Raw genomic sequence first — 16,057 nt, 5'->3', positions numbered from 1 at the left:
CGGAATTGACCTATTAGTGCAAAAATGCAGCTTTATGCCTGTCAAACTGTGTTATGTTTGGCAGTTTTCAAAGATTCGGGTAAAGAAATGGGAATGATGTGTTATTGCAACAAGTTGCCAGTAAAGTAAAAGATACAGTTTAAACCTGTTCTTTGCTTTGTTATGTGAAAAACGTAACACTCATCCCTTAAGGTAGGTGGGATTTTTTTTTTAATCCTTGAGTAAATCATAGGTCAGTTTTAAGTGCCTTAGATAAGGAAATTTAAAAAAAAAAAAAAAAAAAACATTCTTTGAGTGTCATTGGACAACCCAATGTCCAATAAAAAAATTGAAAAACTCTCAGAAAGCCTGGAGAACTACTCAAAGTCTGGCTCCTTGGAAACAACGTATTAGGAAAAAAGGATGGCTCGCGACTGCACAGCGTGTCCCTCAACATTTAAGCAGTCCAAAGAAGCTGCTTGTGATTCTAAGTTTAACTGAAGCGACAGACTCACCACTAACGTGAACGAGCGACCTGTTCAGTCTCAGGTGAAATCCATGACACTCAATTACCTTCTTCGAGCGGGGGCGCGTGCCGTTGTGCTCTGCTCCGTCAGCAGGTGGCGCGTGAACACACAGCGCAACCACCCTGTTTTGTTTCGTTTTTTTTTTTTTTAAAACAAATGATTCAATTATCATTGCGGTACACTCCCCTGCTCTCCTTTCGCCTGCTCCTCCCTGATGCGACACGCCCTGGGCCGGTAACCATGTCATCGTTTTTATTTTGGGAACGGCACATGGCTCATACCATCACTGTTACAACTACGCGCGTCGTCACAAGTGGTGTTCACGCGTGCCATCCTCTCATCTGACTCAAAACTCCAGAGACACAGACTCGGCGGGAGTAGCAGTGGAGCTTTTCTGTTTCATGTTTGCGATTTGGTGACCGGAGTGAGCTGTGACCTGTCTTGGTATTTTTTTTTTTCAATTTATTTTTTATTTTCAAACAGGTGGGAAAAGAACCAAAGCCCACTACATTCAGCTTGGTAAGTGGCTACAGCGACCTGAACGGTTTAAACGGCTCTAAAGACTTGTAGCTAATTAATTTCATTCACGCAGCTTAATTGTGACTCTCAATACTCCTATTTTTTGGAGGGGGGGGGCAGTTTTTCCTCCTCTGTTGCAGTGTTTGATTTATAAAACGTGACTCATTATGAGTTTAAATTTGTCATTAGGTATCTGTTGTATGGAAATCTTAGAAAATATGAGGTAAAGCAACACACAGCCAGGTTTATATGCAAAAGTATATTAAAGTTAAAAGTGCACGGTACCAATGTGTGAGCTGTTGTAAGTAATGATGCATGATGATCCGAGTGGAAAGCGGCAGTCTAACACAATAGGTGAGCCTAAAGCCAGTGTGCGTGTTTCCAGCACCTACTGTAGACTTTCCATCCCTCCTAAATTCAGAGAAGCAGATTTTTCTTTTCTTTTTTTCTTTTTCGCACATTAAGCAGTCATGCTGATTTGTGGAGAGGCTGTACCAGGTGCAACCTCAGGAAGCTCTAAGTCAGTATTTATGTCACATTAGCCGGCTGCTGATGCTATTATCTTCCCTCTCACTTCACTTAAAGTGGTTTTAAAATGACCTGGCTGTGTGAGCGGATGAGAGGGTGAAACTGCTGAGGAGTGCAATCCAGAACAGTCACAGTGAAACAATCGTGTTTTCAAATCTCCATTGCCTGCTGTCTGTATACTTTAACCTCTCTGATTGTGTCTGCTTGCCTTTCATGTGCCTGCTCTTTATACTTTTCCTCTCACTGTTTGTTTCCCGATGGTTTTGCTTTATTTGAGAGAACTCTCTGACAGGATAAAGCCATCCAGAAACCCAGAAACGGTCCACTGTAATTTTGTACCATAGCAGCAGCTTTTTAAGAAAACACACAGAAGAGGGCCAGGTCATTACTTCTAACTCGGAAAGATATGTTGTTTGTTTTTACGATCGCACTGAGGTTTTAACTGAGCCGAATTAACGTTTTGGGGGGTTTTTTCGCCTATTTTCTAATTTTTAGTCCTCTTGCCTTGCTGTAACTTTGATTTTTGTTCTGCTCAAATGAACATGCATGCAGGAAGTTGTTTTTATCTGTTTGGTCTGAAAGATAAGTGTGGGTTTTTTTGTTGCAGAAGTTTGTTTTTCAGTTTTAACTGAGCCAGAGCCAGAGTGGTGGTTTAGACTGTTATTTATTTCACTTTACACCAAGATTTATGAGCCACAGGATGTTCAGCTTTCTCAAAGGTTCTCAGTTGCCTCGGTGTCTTTGGCATGCAAAGAGCACCACAGTTGTTGGTGTGCATCTTGTGAGGAGCCAGAAGGTGAAAGCAAAGGATGTGGTGAACCCATTTGATTGCTGAAAATCTGCAAGTGAAAATGTAAAAATGCAGAGAGCAATAACTAAAAGGCATAAGTACAGCCAGTGCCACAGTATTCGTTTCAATTCTGTCAGCTGTATCAGTGCTGCCACAAAGTAATGACTGCACTTCAGTAAGTGGTGGATGTTATTAGTAACTACATTGCATTAAGCAACACTTTTAAGACCATAATAATGCGAGATCAAATCCACTAGCATCATCCACCCTTGAAAGTTTTCTTATTGAAAAGGGAGTAAGGCATTTTTCAGGTGTGTTTCAGTCCACAACTATTTTGGTGACACACAGTACCCATATGCAACAATGCAGAAATTCACCAACCAACACCCCATTTGACATCACATGTTATTGTTTGATATTCTCTTCATCTCCTTAGTGATTGCTGCTGTATATCTGAACAGATGGGTGTGATGTGGAGAATGTGCTGAATGTTACTACTTTCGGCTTATTGGAGGGAGAGGCTTGTCATTGCATTCTTTTCCTTTTTATTCAGTGGGTGTGTGTGTCCAGGTAGGTGCCAACCTGTCAGTGTACTTTGACACACAGGTTGCAGACTGCATCGCTGACATGAGATTGTGGAAAGGTCACATTGGTGCACGGCGACCTGTGAGAATCTTGAAAACTGTGTGATTCATACCAGGAATATTTCCCTGAAGCCACAGTAGTTCTTTTAAAAGAGTGCGTTCCTTCACATTAAAGAGCTTTCAGTTGAATGTGTGCGTCTGCTATGTTCATCAGCCATTGTTCATTTCGGTGCAGTGCATTTTGGCGCAGCTCACTTAAGCACTCCAGTGATAAAAGAAAGTTATAGAGCCAAAGTAGATGGTCAGTTTTGGCTGCCAGACATTTGACTGTACAGGGCTTTTAACTTGGATCACCTAATTCCATATAGTTTACATGAATATTCGATTTCCAGTGCTGTACATATGGTAACAACTTGCTTTTCCAAAATATTCATTCCTTGAAATAAATGAGGTGTTAGTTCAAAGCTTTGTTATGCAAAATGATGGTAATGGTTTCCTGTTTTGGTGTTCAGTTTGCTCTGTCTGCTTTGATTTAATGAATATGAATGCATCTGTAAATATGACTACTGGTTCCCATGCCAGTGTCAAAATGGTGATCAAAGTTAATGACTCACCCTTGATGAGTCATTGTAATACCACACTAAGTTACACAGTTTCAGGCCTGTGTCAGCAGGTTTCATTCAGCCTAACTGCCCATAGCTACTTGTTGCTTACTAAATAGACTGCATATCAGTTGGTGTTATCGTCTTTAAACTGAAACCTGCATGTGTCTGATTTATCGTCAGACACTGATAAAGACAGCTGCAATCCTGCAAGACTTTGCTCTCAGAACATAAGCTCAGTGTGGCAAACATAAGCTATGTGTAATAGGTTAGTTTCATGATGTATGCCATACAGTAACTAATATTTTATTTTTATAATGTAAAAAGCAGCAGCATCTATTAGTAATATCAGAAATGTTTTATACAAATGATACATTTTAAAACTACTTTACATTAAGCCCTGAAGGCATTCTACAGGTACAGCCAATGAATCTTGACTCTGACATTATGAAAGGCCTAATCTGCCCCTTTGTACTGCTTGTAACTGTTTTTGCCTGTAGAGAGCACCACTCATAGAGATGGCAAGTACCCAGAAGCCTTTAGCATATAAATCATCACATCAATTTCCTAAAGTGCTACCTGATGATAGCCAGTTTTCTTGTTTTGTCTTAAACAACAATGTAAAACCTCAACATGTCTGGTTTATTGCTGGATAGTGCAGCAATGTTTAGTAGCAGTTGTTAGACAAACTTTAATGTATTTCTTTATTCTTTATTGAACAAATCATTTAAGGCTAAAAAAAGTAGCAGAAACGATGACGGCTGCATTCAGGAATGTGAGGCAGAAAGAAATATGTGACCACACCATGTGGTTTGTTAATTTGAGGGAAAAGGAAAAGGAATGTGAAGCATTCAGCAGGATATGGACATTACTTTGTGTTGCTACCTGTTTGCAGTGACAGAATATGATTAATAAAACTTTGGGTTGTAGTTTATGTTGATGACTATGCTTGTTATATACGAGTGGGACAGAATCCCACCAGTAACAGACATCAATTTGTCAAACACCTGTTTAACAAAAAAGCCGTGATGAACTTGTAACATTGCTGTAACATTTTCGACTGCTCTGAATACCCCTGGTCCACTCGATGATCCTGTGTGGTTAACTCGTCACACAGCCATATGGAGTCCATAATGCTAATAGACAAATTGGTATAAATGGCCAGTAATTTCATGAAACTAATCCGCTGTTAGAATGAAAATTAGTTGTATTCTTGCAGACTTTGAAGTGGCGACCCATGAGGCCTTCCTCTCTTACAGCACACTTTACATCAAGTTTACATTAGAGGAAAAAAAATCTGATTGTGTCGCCTGCAATTACCAGATACTTGTTAGTTATCTGCACTGTAATTCCATAATACTGTGTTATCTCTGCTTCCAGTATCACACACCACAGGTTTCTATAGCCTCTAAGGTTTTACAGAGGTGAAATGAAGCCCTTCTGAAAACACAATTTTTAGCAACGTGTCTCATTGACTGTGACGTTTGATACAGTAGTGTTATCCTGGAATACGATAATTCTTGCTGGGCGTATGCTATGCAGTTTGAGTTTGTTCCGAAAATTATGTAGCCTCTAGTAATCTCACTCAGTCTCACTGCTTGTTGTAGCGACAGGCTGTACACAGTTAAGTTGTAAACCCGTCTATTGTATTAATTGGAGGTGAGAGGGATCGCTTTCTATTCTCATGCACACTTCCAGCTCTGTGTGGCAGGTGCTGAACCTCAAGCTATAGAAATAGCTTCATAACTAGAATTCTTCTCATTGTGTTGGGCGTATTGAATTGTGCTGCAAAAACTGGCCTGGCAGCAATAGCAGTGAGATGTCACCAGAAGAGAACTTACCTTTATGTGTGCTGGCACCTTCCCAGCAGTAATTTCATGGACTAGAGACATTTCATTAAACTGTGTTCAGCAACACAGCCTCTTTAAAGCTCATCAGTGACCAATTAAACGCAGCACATGACGAGCATGCCACTTATCTTCACCACCACAATGTGTTGTCGTCCATCTCCGCTGCCCCCAGACTTTCACCATACTTTCCCTTTCCACCACAAGCATTTTTATGATGCAAACAGTGAATGTTTACACAGAGAATTAGCAGGTTTCTCGGACCTCTCTATAGGAGTAGCTGTAGAAGCTTATGGAACTAATTGACACCCCCGGAGGCTGGGAAAGTTTTGGACAGCAGCTCTCTGTCATTATCACTACTTCACTTATTTCTGGCCACAGCAATTAAGAGACACTAATGATGGTGAGCCCAATAACCCCGCTAATTGGCCCAGACTGTTAATGAGTAACTGGGTCTGCATTGCTTGTTCCAAACTCTTGTGGAATGTGCGGACCATGAAGTGGGCCAGTGTTTGGAGGGATTCAGGGGAGTAGCATGGCTGCTGTCCTAGATCCACTTTACTCGGTCTATGATTTCTCCTTGTCCTGCATGTTCCTCATATTTTCACAATCTGTGATAAGTGCATTATGCAATCACTAGCAGTATTTGTTTACTTCTTTTTATGGGGACCTTGAGTAACATTGCACAAGATGACAATTGATGTAGTTGGAAAGTGTACGTCAGTGTACAGTGTATAATGTACTATAGTTGGCTCATATCTGTCTTTTTTTAGACCTAATCAGAAGATTTGCTGATACAGTCACAGTGTGCAATAAGAGGTGCTGAAGACTGTGCAGATCAGCATGCTTCACACTCTGTCACTGAAAAGAATTACTGTGGTTAAAGAGTTGTCATAAAAACATCCATAATGTTATTATAGAAAAATGTCAGTCAACAATAAAGTGTAATTTCTGTGTTTATTTCCAGAAGCTTTCTCTTAGACTGAGCCTTGTGTTATGAGTTGAGTAGCAGAGAATAGAAAAGAGATGCTCCTTGGTGTTTATTTTTTCTGCTCGATAGCAGCGGTCTATACTTAAAATAGCTTATGTCATGAGCTGCGTGTAGAACTATATATTACTTGTTGCGCTAATGTCTTCATCACTTTTTCTCTGTGAGATGAGTTTCAATGAGAAGCTGCAGCTGTGTGTGTGTTTTAGCAGTGCAGGTGTTGATGCGTATATGACTGTGCGGGCTTATCTTTTCATCACATTATCACACTGCAGAGCTCTTTGTCTCCAGATGAAGTCATACTACAGACAGGCTTCAGTCCATTAGCAGAGCCTGAGAAAACTTGCAGGTGAATCACGTCTTACCAGTAACATCAGCACAAGTATTTTAATGCTTTAAAAGGTATTCTGGGTTTATGCTCATGAATATTTCAGAAGTTGTGTAACTGATGATTAGTTAGTGCTAGCTTTTAATTACACTAGTGGAATCTACCCCTTGAGATACATATTCACATATAAAAACTGTTGGTTTTACCTGCAATAACCAATAGTTGCTATTAGTTACCCTTTAATACTTTGCTGTTATCATCTTGTGTCTTTGTGTCAAAGTACACAGAGATACAATGAGAATTCCGATGCTTAAAAACGTGTTTATGGGAAAAGTAAAGTAGTAAAAGCATTTTTTAAAGATGTTCTTAGTTTCAGCAGACAGTATTTAATCATGCTAATGGGTTTCTTTTGTTTGAATATATAATATCACAAAACCAAAATTACTTCTGCATTACAGTCTGTTATACAAGAACATATATATATATATATATATATATATATATATATATATATATATATATAAAAAATATTATTATTAGTGTTCTCATACAGGCCTTAAAGGGCACCCATACTAAATATGAAATCATACTGTACTCTAGAAAGTACTCAGTAACAGTAAACTATGAACTCTTAGCACATTGCACTGTACATTGTGTTTCCTTAGTCTTCAAAGAGCACTTGGATTTAATGAAACTGTTTAACTCAACAAACGCTTTAGAAATGTTGGTCATGTGAATTTGGTTTCAGATTCTTTCCATTCTTATTTGATGTGGTTGGATAATCTATGTCAGAGAGGACTTAGGCCAGTGGAAGAAGCTGTGCTGGAGATAAAGGCCATCTTGTGCAAATGATCGCTATCCTCTCGTGTTGATTGTATTTTGAACCTATCTCAGGCATGTGACTTTTTGAGATCATTAAGGCATGCACATGTTTAGGTCTGACATTTCTTATACCTGATGTTGTTTCTTTTATTTGTTGTTTTTTTTCCCAGAATTTGGACAAGAGTGAAAAAAGATCCAATCTCGCCATGGCACTAACAGTGAACCTGATTGGCCCTTCACCATGGGGCTTCAGAATACATGGCGGACGAGATTTCAAGAAGGCTATAACTGTATCAAAGGTATTCGTTGACAGCAGTTCTGATGCTGAATCCTGTCACACCTTATACAACCATGTTTTTGTCAAAACACAGACTGGAATGCCATGTCATGCAGTCAACTTCCTACTTGCTACGCCTCTTTTCTTGTCTTTGTTTATGTACGCTGCAACAGCATACCTATTTCCTTGACAACTGAATCCATTAGAATAGAATGGAAGTAGATTGCATTAGAAGGAAATCGCTGATTACAGTAGAAATGGAAGCTGAGGTGGGAGGTGAGAGGTTCCTGAGTTACAGCAAAGTGTAAATGTGTGAGAATATGGATTGCACTGTGAGTCTGTGCACTTTAGCGTGTGTGTTTTATTTTTACTGACAATATTTTCCCAGTTGGATGAAGTAGAAGAAGTGGAAACATTACTACTGTAAGCAGACATTCTGCAGTAAACACATCCAGGAAACTTGCTCAGACTAACTACATGCCAGAGACACCCTGTTCACCCGCACATCCTGGTGCTATATCACCATCTCAGTGTGCATTTTTTTTTTTTTTTTTTTGGCCTGTTCACTGAGCCTCCCCACAGACCATAAAGGATAAATTATGGCAGCGCCATGAAGAGGCATCCATGCTTCAAACAGCTGGAGTTTTAAGCTCCTTAAACTTCAAACACACTTTGTTTGGCCCCACTCAACAGCTCATGCTAGAAAAACTAGTCTTCTCATGAATAATGGGTCTGATTTTGTTACTGCATCCAGTAAACAACACCAGAGTGTTTACTTCTCTCAAATATCAAACGTATCCTGTGAAGTGACAAGAATTCCTTCTCAAACAACAACTTAATTGCTGAAATTGGTTTGTAAAGTGTGTGTGAAACAGTTAGTCCCAAATCCCCAAACAGAGATGTAGGTTTAACCCTCTGTAGTGGCTTGTGCACAGAAATACCACGGATGCACTCTTTTTATTTCTGTTGGCCTGAAAGATAACGTGCCCTTGTTTTTCTTGAGCACAGATTTGCGAAAAGATCCCCCAGCTGATCTTAGTTTATGTGAAACCAGGCATGTCCTGATCAGAGAAGGCATGCAAAACTGTGGGTCACCACAGCAACCCTTAATTGCCTCTCAAGTTGGCCCACAGACATGGTACCTCTGCTTGGCTAAATGGGCAAATGGCCTGTGACTGGCATTTACTCCACATACATTTGCCTCTAAAGAGGCAGCAGAGAGTGATAGGCTCTTTATTCATTTTGCTTTGCATTCTTTGTTTTATTGCCTCTCTCTGTTTTTAATTGTGAGGCAACACAGTTTGTGGCAAATGACATACTTTCCACTAAAGTTTAAGCTTCAGATTTAGTATGCCTGTGTGCTGGGTCACAGGGACCAAGCTGAGCGTGGTCGTTTGGACCTTATATTTTGGCCCATTAGTGTGGAATTCCCTCTGATGTGGGGGTATGGTACTGACTCTGACACGTGGAGAGGCTGGTTGCAAAGGTCAGAGCAGTCAGCCCATCGAGTACAGTCACACTAATGACTTCTCCCCAAGGGTGTCATGAATTCATCTGCTTGTGACCACTGTTGGGAAATCCTGCGGTGTTTGTCGGCATTTACCGAGGGCTGACTTTTAGGGGTAGACATTTGGGTTAATTGTGCAACAAAGTATGAAATGACTCTTCAGTGTCTTTTCTCATTTACTCATTTGTTGTGCTGGAGGTCAGTCGATGTCAGGGTATACACACACTCATGGGATAAGTCAGAGGTGTCTATGCTTGTTAGATAGCTTTGAAAAAGTGTTGTTTTTAAGACCTTGGGCTAGGACTTAACTGGAACTCATGCCTTTGTTCAACAGGTCAATGAGGGCGGCAAGGCAGAGCAGGCAGCCCTGCAAGCTGGTGACATTATTTTGGAGATCAATGGAGAAAACACGGCTGATATGCTGAATGCAGAGGCCCAGACCAAGATCAAGAACTCCAAGACCTCTCTGCAGCTGGTGGTGGAGAGGTATGCTGACACACAGATCTGAAGTAGGACTAAAATTTGAGCTACAATGTCATTTTTTTTGTTTTTGTGAAACATAAACATAAACTAAACAAATACAGTACCATGCAATGCAACAACATGCAGCCTGCACAGTCCCACATACAGTATCTTTCACGTCTCTAATTTTCTCTGTTTGTGCCAAGACCACATTCTCCCTAGCTTCCATCTTTCTTTACACCGTTTTTAAGCACTGTACAAACAAAACAAGTGATTATAATCAGGGGAAATGCCAGCATGTATGAGAGCCACTCTACTCCCTTCCCTGGTCCTTCTTAATAAACCTTACTTTGAGATTCTCCTTGTTTGGATGATGGGAGTTGGGAACTAAGAAAAACCTTTCCCTTCAGTCGGATTTGCTCTTGGCTTGATTAAAGATCCTCCCTAAAGTATTATTTGTTGTCACAGCTACCTTCCGATCATATTTTCTTTTTAACTTTTTAATCTCTGTTATTACACACACACACACACACACACACACACACACACACACACACACACACACACACACACACACACACACACACACACACACACACACACACACACACACTCTCTTGCACCACATACTTCCTTTCTGGATGTCCTATGTCCATGTGAGTGAATTTTTCCCGTCTGACCTCATGTCTCCTGCCAAGCCAGAAACAACAGTAATTCTCCTTCGCTGCCCAAGACAGTGCCACTCTGTCTGTTAGCTGTCAGTGGTTACACCAAAGCTTCTGTTTTTAATTTTACTCATTTAGCACTTCAGCTCTTTGACTTGTGTTCAGATGAGCTCTCTTGAGGATGGTAATTGAGTGGCACAAGTCTTTAATGTTTAATGAGTTCTTTTCTTAGCTGAGAGCACTCTCCTTCCAGTTTAGCGTCTGGTTGGCAGTTTGCACTCATCAAACCAGCAGTGATGTGGGTGCCCACTGAAGGAAGCTGGCATCAGTCTGTAATCAGAAGTTTTGTTTTTAGCTGTGCCTGATGTTTTATACTGAGATAGTGGTTTATTGTTGGTCAGTTAAACATCAGATTAATCCCAGACATAGCTAACTGAATATGTTTTCAACTGAAAAAGTAGCTACCCCATTTCAAATTTGATCCTTAAAACTTTATACATTTCTTTTTTTTTCCCCTGGATGATGTTGACCCTCCCCTTCATGGAGTTAGTTTTTAGAGCACCTCTTGCTTTATTGTGCAGTAGTTTTCATCTGATTTCCTGCTTCTTCTTTTTTTTAAGTAAAAATGATAAATAAGTAAATCCAGGTTGTATGCCAGATTTATATATTTACCCTTTTCCCTATAAAATAAATAATGTGATATCAACACACAAAAATCAGTTTTTGTTTATTGCCGGTTTGAATCCTTTTCAAATCTAGTTGTAGATGAAGTGTTTTTGGTTCATTTTCTCAGAGTGGTATTCCAAAAATTCACATTTTGAATTTCCAGATGTGAAGGCTATTGTCAGGACAGGGTTTCGGATGCTGATTTTGGGTCAGTTTTACATCTCTGTGGTTCAGAATCACACATTGTTACCACTAATAATTGTTCTGTAAAGAAGACCTGTTAACCAAGAGCATTGGTTACAGCCTAAATACTCATCTGACTTCTCACCGTCCGTAGGCCACAGCTTCCTCTGATGTTTGATATACATGTTACAAAGTGGAAGTAATGAGTTTTTCAGGCCTACAATATTAATATCCTTCCTATGGGAAGAAATGTCTTACAGGGACTGGATCAGTTTTTGTCTTCTTGCCATCTCTTCTCCACACAGTATGTGGAGCCAGAGCCACTAGAGGTGTGTTTCTGGGTGATTTACCACAGGCATCCAGGCCTTCCTGTGTGCCTCATTACCTCAAGCTCAAGCAAGAGGCAGGCAGCTTCTGGCCCTGCAGCCAGGGGGGCATTGTGTGTTTGCATTGGCGCTTCCACTACCCACATTTTCCCCTCCAGCTTCAGTGATAGACTTTCTCATAATGTATCTTCTGTTCAAGAAAGAAAAACAACAGTTGAAAAGCTGCAGAGAGATCAAGAGAATATTTTGTAAAGAAGGCTCTGCAGTAATCTTAAAGATTGACGGCAACATAATGGTGGACACTTGGCAGCGCACTGACACATTTTTAAAAAAAAAATTTTTTTAACTGATTATTTCTCATTGCTTTGGCTCTTTCTCGATCGAAATCAATTTTTTTTTCTCCATGTTTGTTGGAGAATGAAAGTTGGCAGTCCTATATAAAGTTGCACGATATCCCATGTTGATGCTGTTCCTGTATCATTATAATAAAGTTGGTCTGGATCAGCATTGCAACAGATCATGGATGTCAATGCATTCAGTTAACAGGTAATTCTTGGCTGATGCTACCAACATGAGTAATCATAAAATAGTCATTATACTGGAGAAATTAATCAAGAAAACACTGGAAATGTTTACAATTTGTAAGGGAGTTTTATGTAAACAAAGACATTTTTCTTTTTTCCCCACTTTACAAAGTTATGGCATCACAACATTGGTCACTTGCAATAAACCAACATTATTATGATGATGCAGGAATGCAGCAACATAAGTTGATCAGATACACCTATAAAGTCATTTGATCCGCTGTTCTCTCCCTTTCAAGACCTGAAACTCCCGGCCTTGGACAAACCAACGGCACTCCTGAACAGCTCATTGGACGTTTCAAGGTCAGTGCTGAAGCTACGGAGAACTTCAACATATTTGATGTCCCGCAATCAAAGCAAATTATTTAATCTTCGTTTTTTTTCTGTATATTCAAGTCATGTTGGTTTATTTGTAAAAATGTAAACGTACCTTGACAGTATACATGCATCGCACATCTGTTTACAAGTCTGTTTATTTTCTGTCCACAAATAGTCATAAAACCTTATACCATTTTTAGTACCTGTATTTTACTGCGGTTATATTGGGCCTTAGAGCTCGTCAAACAATATGCAGTGATAGTAAAGATGACGTGTTTTTGTGGTGACATTTCTCACAAGTACCTCTGTTGATCCTTTTACAGCTTGCATGGCCGAAACAGAGGATTAAAGATCAAGTCATGATCAGAGTCTAATGTAGTAACGTTTTTCTGATGTGATGTATTTTTTTTAGGACACAGTAAAACTGAATCAAGATGAGAATCAAAACTATAGAGAGTACACCATCTCCAGCCCTGTGTCACGATCTCCAGGACCGTACTCAACAGATCGTCCTGCCAGCCCCGATACAAGGATGGAGAAGGTGACACCAACCATCAACAAGAGGTAATGCCCTCATGCTTTTCAAATCACTGTGATACTTTATGTTTAAGCAAGTCCACTTTTCCTTTTGTGGCACATACGGTTCCATCTAATACTTTTTGACATGCAAAGTTGTGTAGTTTAAAGAATTCTCTGCAGAGAAACATGAGTTACAGTTTTCTCCTGTAACATTAGAGACACAAAAAAGCATTTCCCTAAGCGTTAGCGGTCTAAAAAAGGAGATTTTGAGAGCTCGACATTTCAGGTGTATGTTTTTTTTGTTGGTGTGTTTTTTGTTTTTTTTTCTTTCCAAAAATCCAACCATTCACTTCCTAAATAGGCTTGTATCTGGACAAAAAGTCTGCAGCAAGTGGTCTCTTGACCCCACAACAGGCAAGCCAATAGGTATGGGAATAACAGAGAAAGTGGAGCCATGGGATTGTGCTGTAGTAACAAAGGATATGCACAGGATATCACATTCCTCCGTTTGCATTCATGTTAACAAAAGGCAGAATGTGGAACATTCACCGCGGTTTTGTCTGCGCTCGAACGTTTGTTGAACAACCTTTAATAGGCCATATTTCAAACTAGACTTCCTCCCTTGCATGCACTGGTAAAGCTTGATTTAAGTGTTAATATAATTACAATTCTTACCTTTTTTTTTTGTTTGTTTGTTTTGGGGGGTTTTTGCCTCATAAGCTATTAAATCTGTATTTTGTAATGTAGTCCTATTGATTTATTAAATACAATAAACTTTTTGCCACAGTAACTTGTAATGTGTATAAGGAAATAAAGTGCATAGATCATTCACAACAGTCATAAAAAAACAATATAACCAGGGTGAGATGGTCATATAGGTTATGATATTATTATGATATTATTAGCCTTTTTGAGGCAGCGGGAACTATGAAGCCACAATAATATCACAATAGCGTAATACATACTGAGATAATAAAGGTGCCATGTGCTACAGTACAATATATTCAGTACAGAAGAATCTCTGACGACTGACGCGTGTCTCTGTGTGAATTGTGGCCAACCTAAAAGCATAAGTGCTTATGACTGACATCTTTTTTTCTTTTTTCATCCATATGTTACAGTTTTCAGCTGCGCTCAAGGTCACCAGAGGAGAGAAATACGAGGCTGTCAGGACTCGTGTCACAGGTTGGTTGAAGTGTTTTTGTTGAAGGTTTTCAGCAGTCTGCCTTACACATAAGAGTTATTCACTTTTGTTCAGTCATTCTTTTTTCGACCTTGCAAATAATGAAGCAGAATTTCTGTAATAAATAGCACTTAATTAGATGGAGACAGTGGTTGCTAAGTAACTTAAAATTACTGTCTTCAAAACACAGTTTGTGGGTGTCCTTTTTTGTTTTACGGTATTTGTGAGTCAGAATCATTATTTGCGTGTCCAGGCTTGAAAGCCATAGATTTTCCTGGACTGTCATTCATCTGTAGCTGCAGTTTTAGGCTGCAGTTCACACAGACAGTACAGCTGAAGATTTTTGTCCATTGTGTATTACTGTGTGGAGAGTATTTATTTTGACTGGGCTACTCCAGTCCGCTAGAATGACTTATCTGAAGCCTCAGCCTTCCCATTTGAATTGTTTGTTTCTGATGCCACAGAAGGTGGCCTTGAATAGGTTTGCGGACAGTGTACTAACTGTGCACTTAACAGTAAAGGCAGGAAACTGATAAGGTTTGGCATTTTTATAGCAGGGTGTGTATAAACTACAAAGGTCACCATTCAAAATATCTGGCATTAAGATGAACAACCGTCTGGAGCTGCTTCATTCAAAGTCTCGGCCAAGCCTGGGCTATTGCTTGCCATCAGAACAATGGCCATAACCTTTAGTTGTCAAAAATGGAGACTTATTAATCTCAATAGGCTGTAAGATATGGAGAGACGTAAAACACAGACTTGGGGTTATCTGTAAGTATGCTGTGTCCATTCCCCATTCCAGCAACAGAACCAAAACAGGGGGACTCGAGCGTCTGGAAAGACTTCAGTGAAGTAAAGAAAGAAAATGTTGTGGGAAAGTTCATCATAAGCTATTTCAGCTATGCCTCCGTACTTAGTTACATGCATGGGTCCCACTGAAGACGAAACATGTGAAATGACAGAACAGGAAAAAACATTCAAGACCTTTTGTAGTGCCACAAGGAATTCCATCCATTTTTATAACTCTGGACATTACATAAAGTTAGATAAATATGCAGAGGTTTGAACTTCAAAACATTGGAGCATTCCTCCTGAGAGGCAGCTGCGTGAGGCAGTCCAGTTTAAAGGTTTTCCTTCAAGTTTGAGATTCTTCGTCACTTCCTTGAAGGCCAGTGGCTCATGTTGGGGTACTCTTGGTTGTTTACACACCAGGAGAACCACTCTAGCTAATATCTAGCTAATATCAATTTAGTGTAACTAATTTTGACCACTGAATTCCACAGTTTGCTACAGTTAACTGATACGAGGTTAAAGCTTTAATAATTCCTAAAAACACTGTAGGCTACTTTGACCTATTGGTTCACTTTATTTTTGGGGGGGGGCGCATTTACAACCATGTTCTAAAACTGACTGTGGAGTTCCACTGTGGTGACCTGAAAACCATGGTGCAGCAAACTGGAAGTTGGCTTGCCCCAAAACACATTAGGAACTGTATTGTGGCTCAAAGCTCCATTGGCAAGCTCTTAGGAATGAACACACGCCTGTTGGGACAGCCTCACATGTTTGTGGTATTCATGGAGTCGCCCATTCTTCTTAACATTTTTAAAAATCATAATTCCTCTCATTTTTCTTCATTTGGACTCTGTATTGTCTGACTTCCTCTTGGAGCCTTTTCTTGGTTATTTTTAACCATTTGTTGAGTATCTTTGAATTAAATCAGTCTCAGGAAAGAGAGTTTTGGGTTTTGGCTGACCCCAAGAGATTTCTATCCCGGTTTTAAAGTAGTGATGAGCCTCCCACTGCAGTGCTGTGATTAGTGAGTGGAGTTCTTTCAGAGTGCTTGATGGTGAGAT

At 39.8% G+C, this 16,057-nt stretch overlaps 1 protein-coding gene across 2 annotated transcripts in view; it reads left to right on the top strand.

Moving 5' to 3' along the window:
* The first annotated feature begins 628 nt into the window (after nucleotides 1–628).
* The window catches only part of pdlim2 (PDZ and LIM domain 2 (mystique)), a 33,071-nt gene continuing 17,642 nt past the window's right edge, over nucleotides 629–16,057 (top strand). Inside the window, exons 1-6 of one of the 2 annotated variants that reach the window (XM_039621192.1) lie at nucleotides 629–1,025; nucleotides 7,685–7,813; nucleotides 9,633–9,784; nucleotides 12,424–12,487; nucleotides 12,915–13,066; nucleotides 14,143–14,206. In XM_039621192.1, the coding sequence (XP_039477126.1) occupies nucleotides 7,721–7,813; nucleotides 9,633–9,784; nucleotides 12,424–12,487; nucleotides 12,915–13,066; nucleotides 14,143–14,206 (525 nt within the window). In that variant the 5' untranslated portion in view covers nucleotides 629–1,025; nucleotides 7,685–7,720. The remainder of the gene's footprint in view (nucleotides 1,026–7,684; nucleotides 7,814–9,632; nucleotides 9,785–12,423; nucleotides 12,488–12,914; nucleotides 13,067–14,142; nucleotides 14,207–16,057) is intronic. The other variant, XM_031726987.2, reaches the window with a different exon arrangement.

Source organism: Oreochromis aureus, linkage group 12 (assembly GCF_013358895.1).
Source record: "Oreochromis aureus strain Israel breed Guangdong linkage group 12, ZZ_aureus, whole genome shotgun sequence".
NCBI classification, from domain to species: Eukaryota; Metazoa; Chordata; class Actinopteri; order Cichliformes; family Cichlidae; genus Oreochromis; species Oreochromis aureus.
The sequence above is the reverse complement of the archived record's forward strand: the minus strand, read 5'-3'. Positions and strand labels throughout refer to the sequence as shown.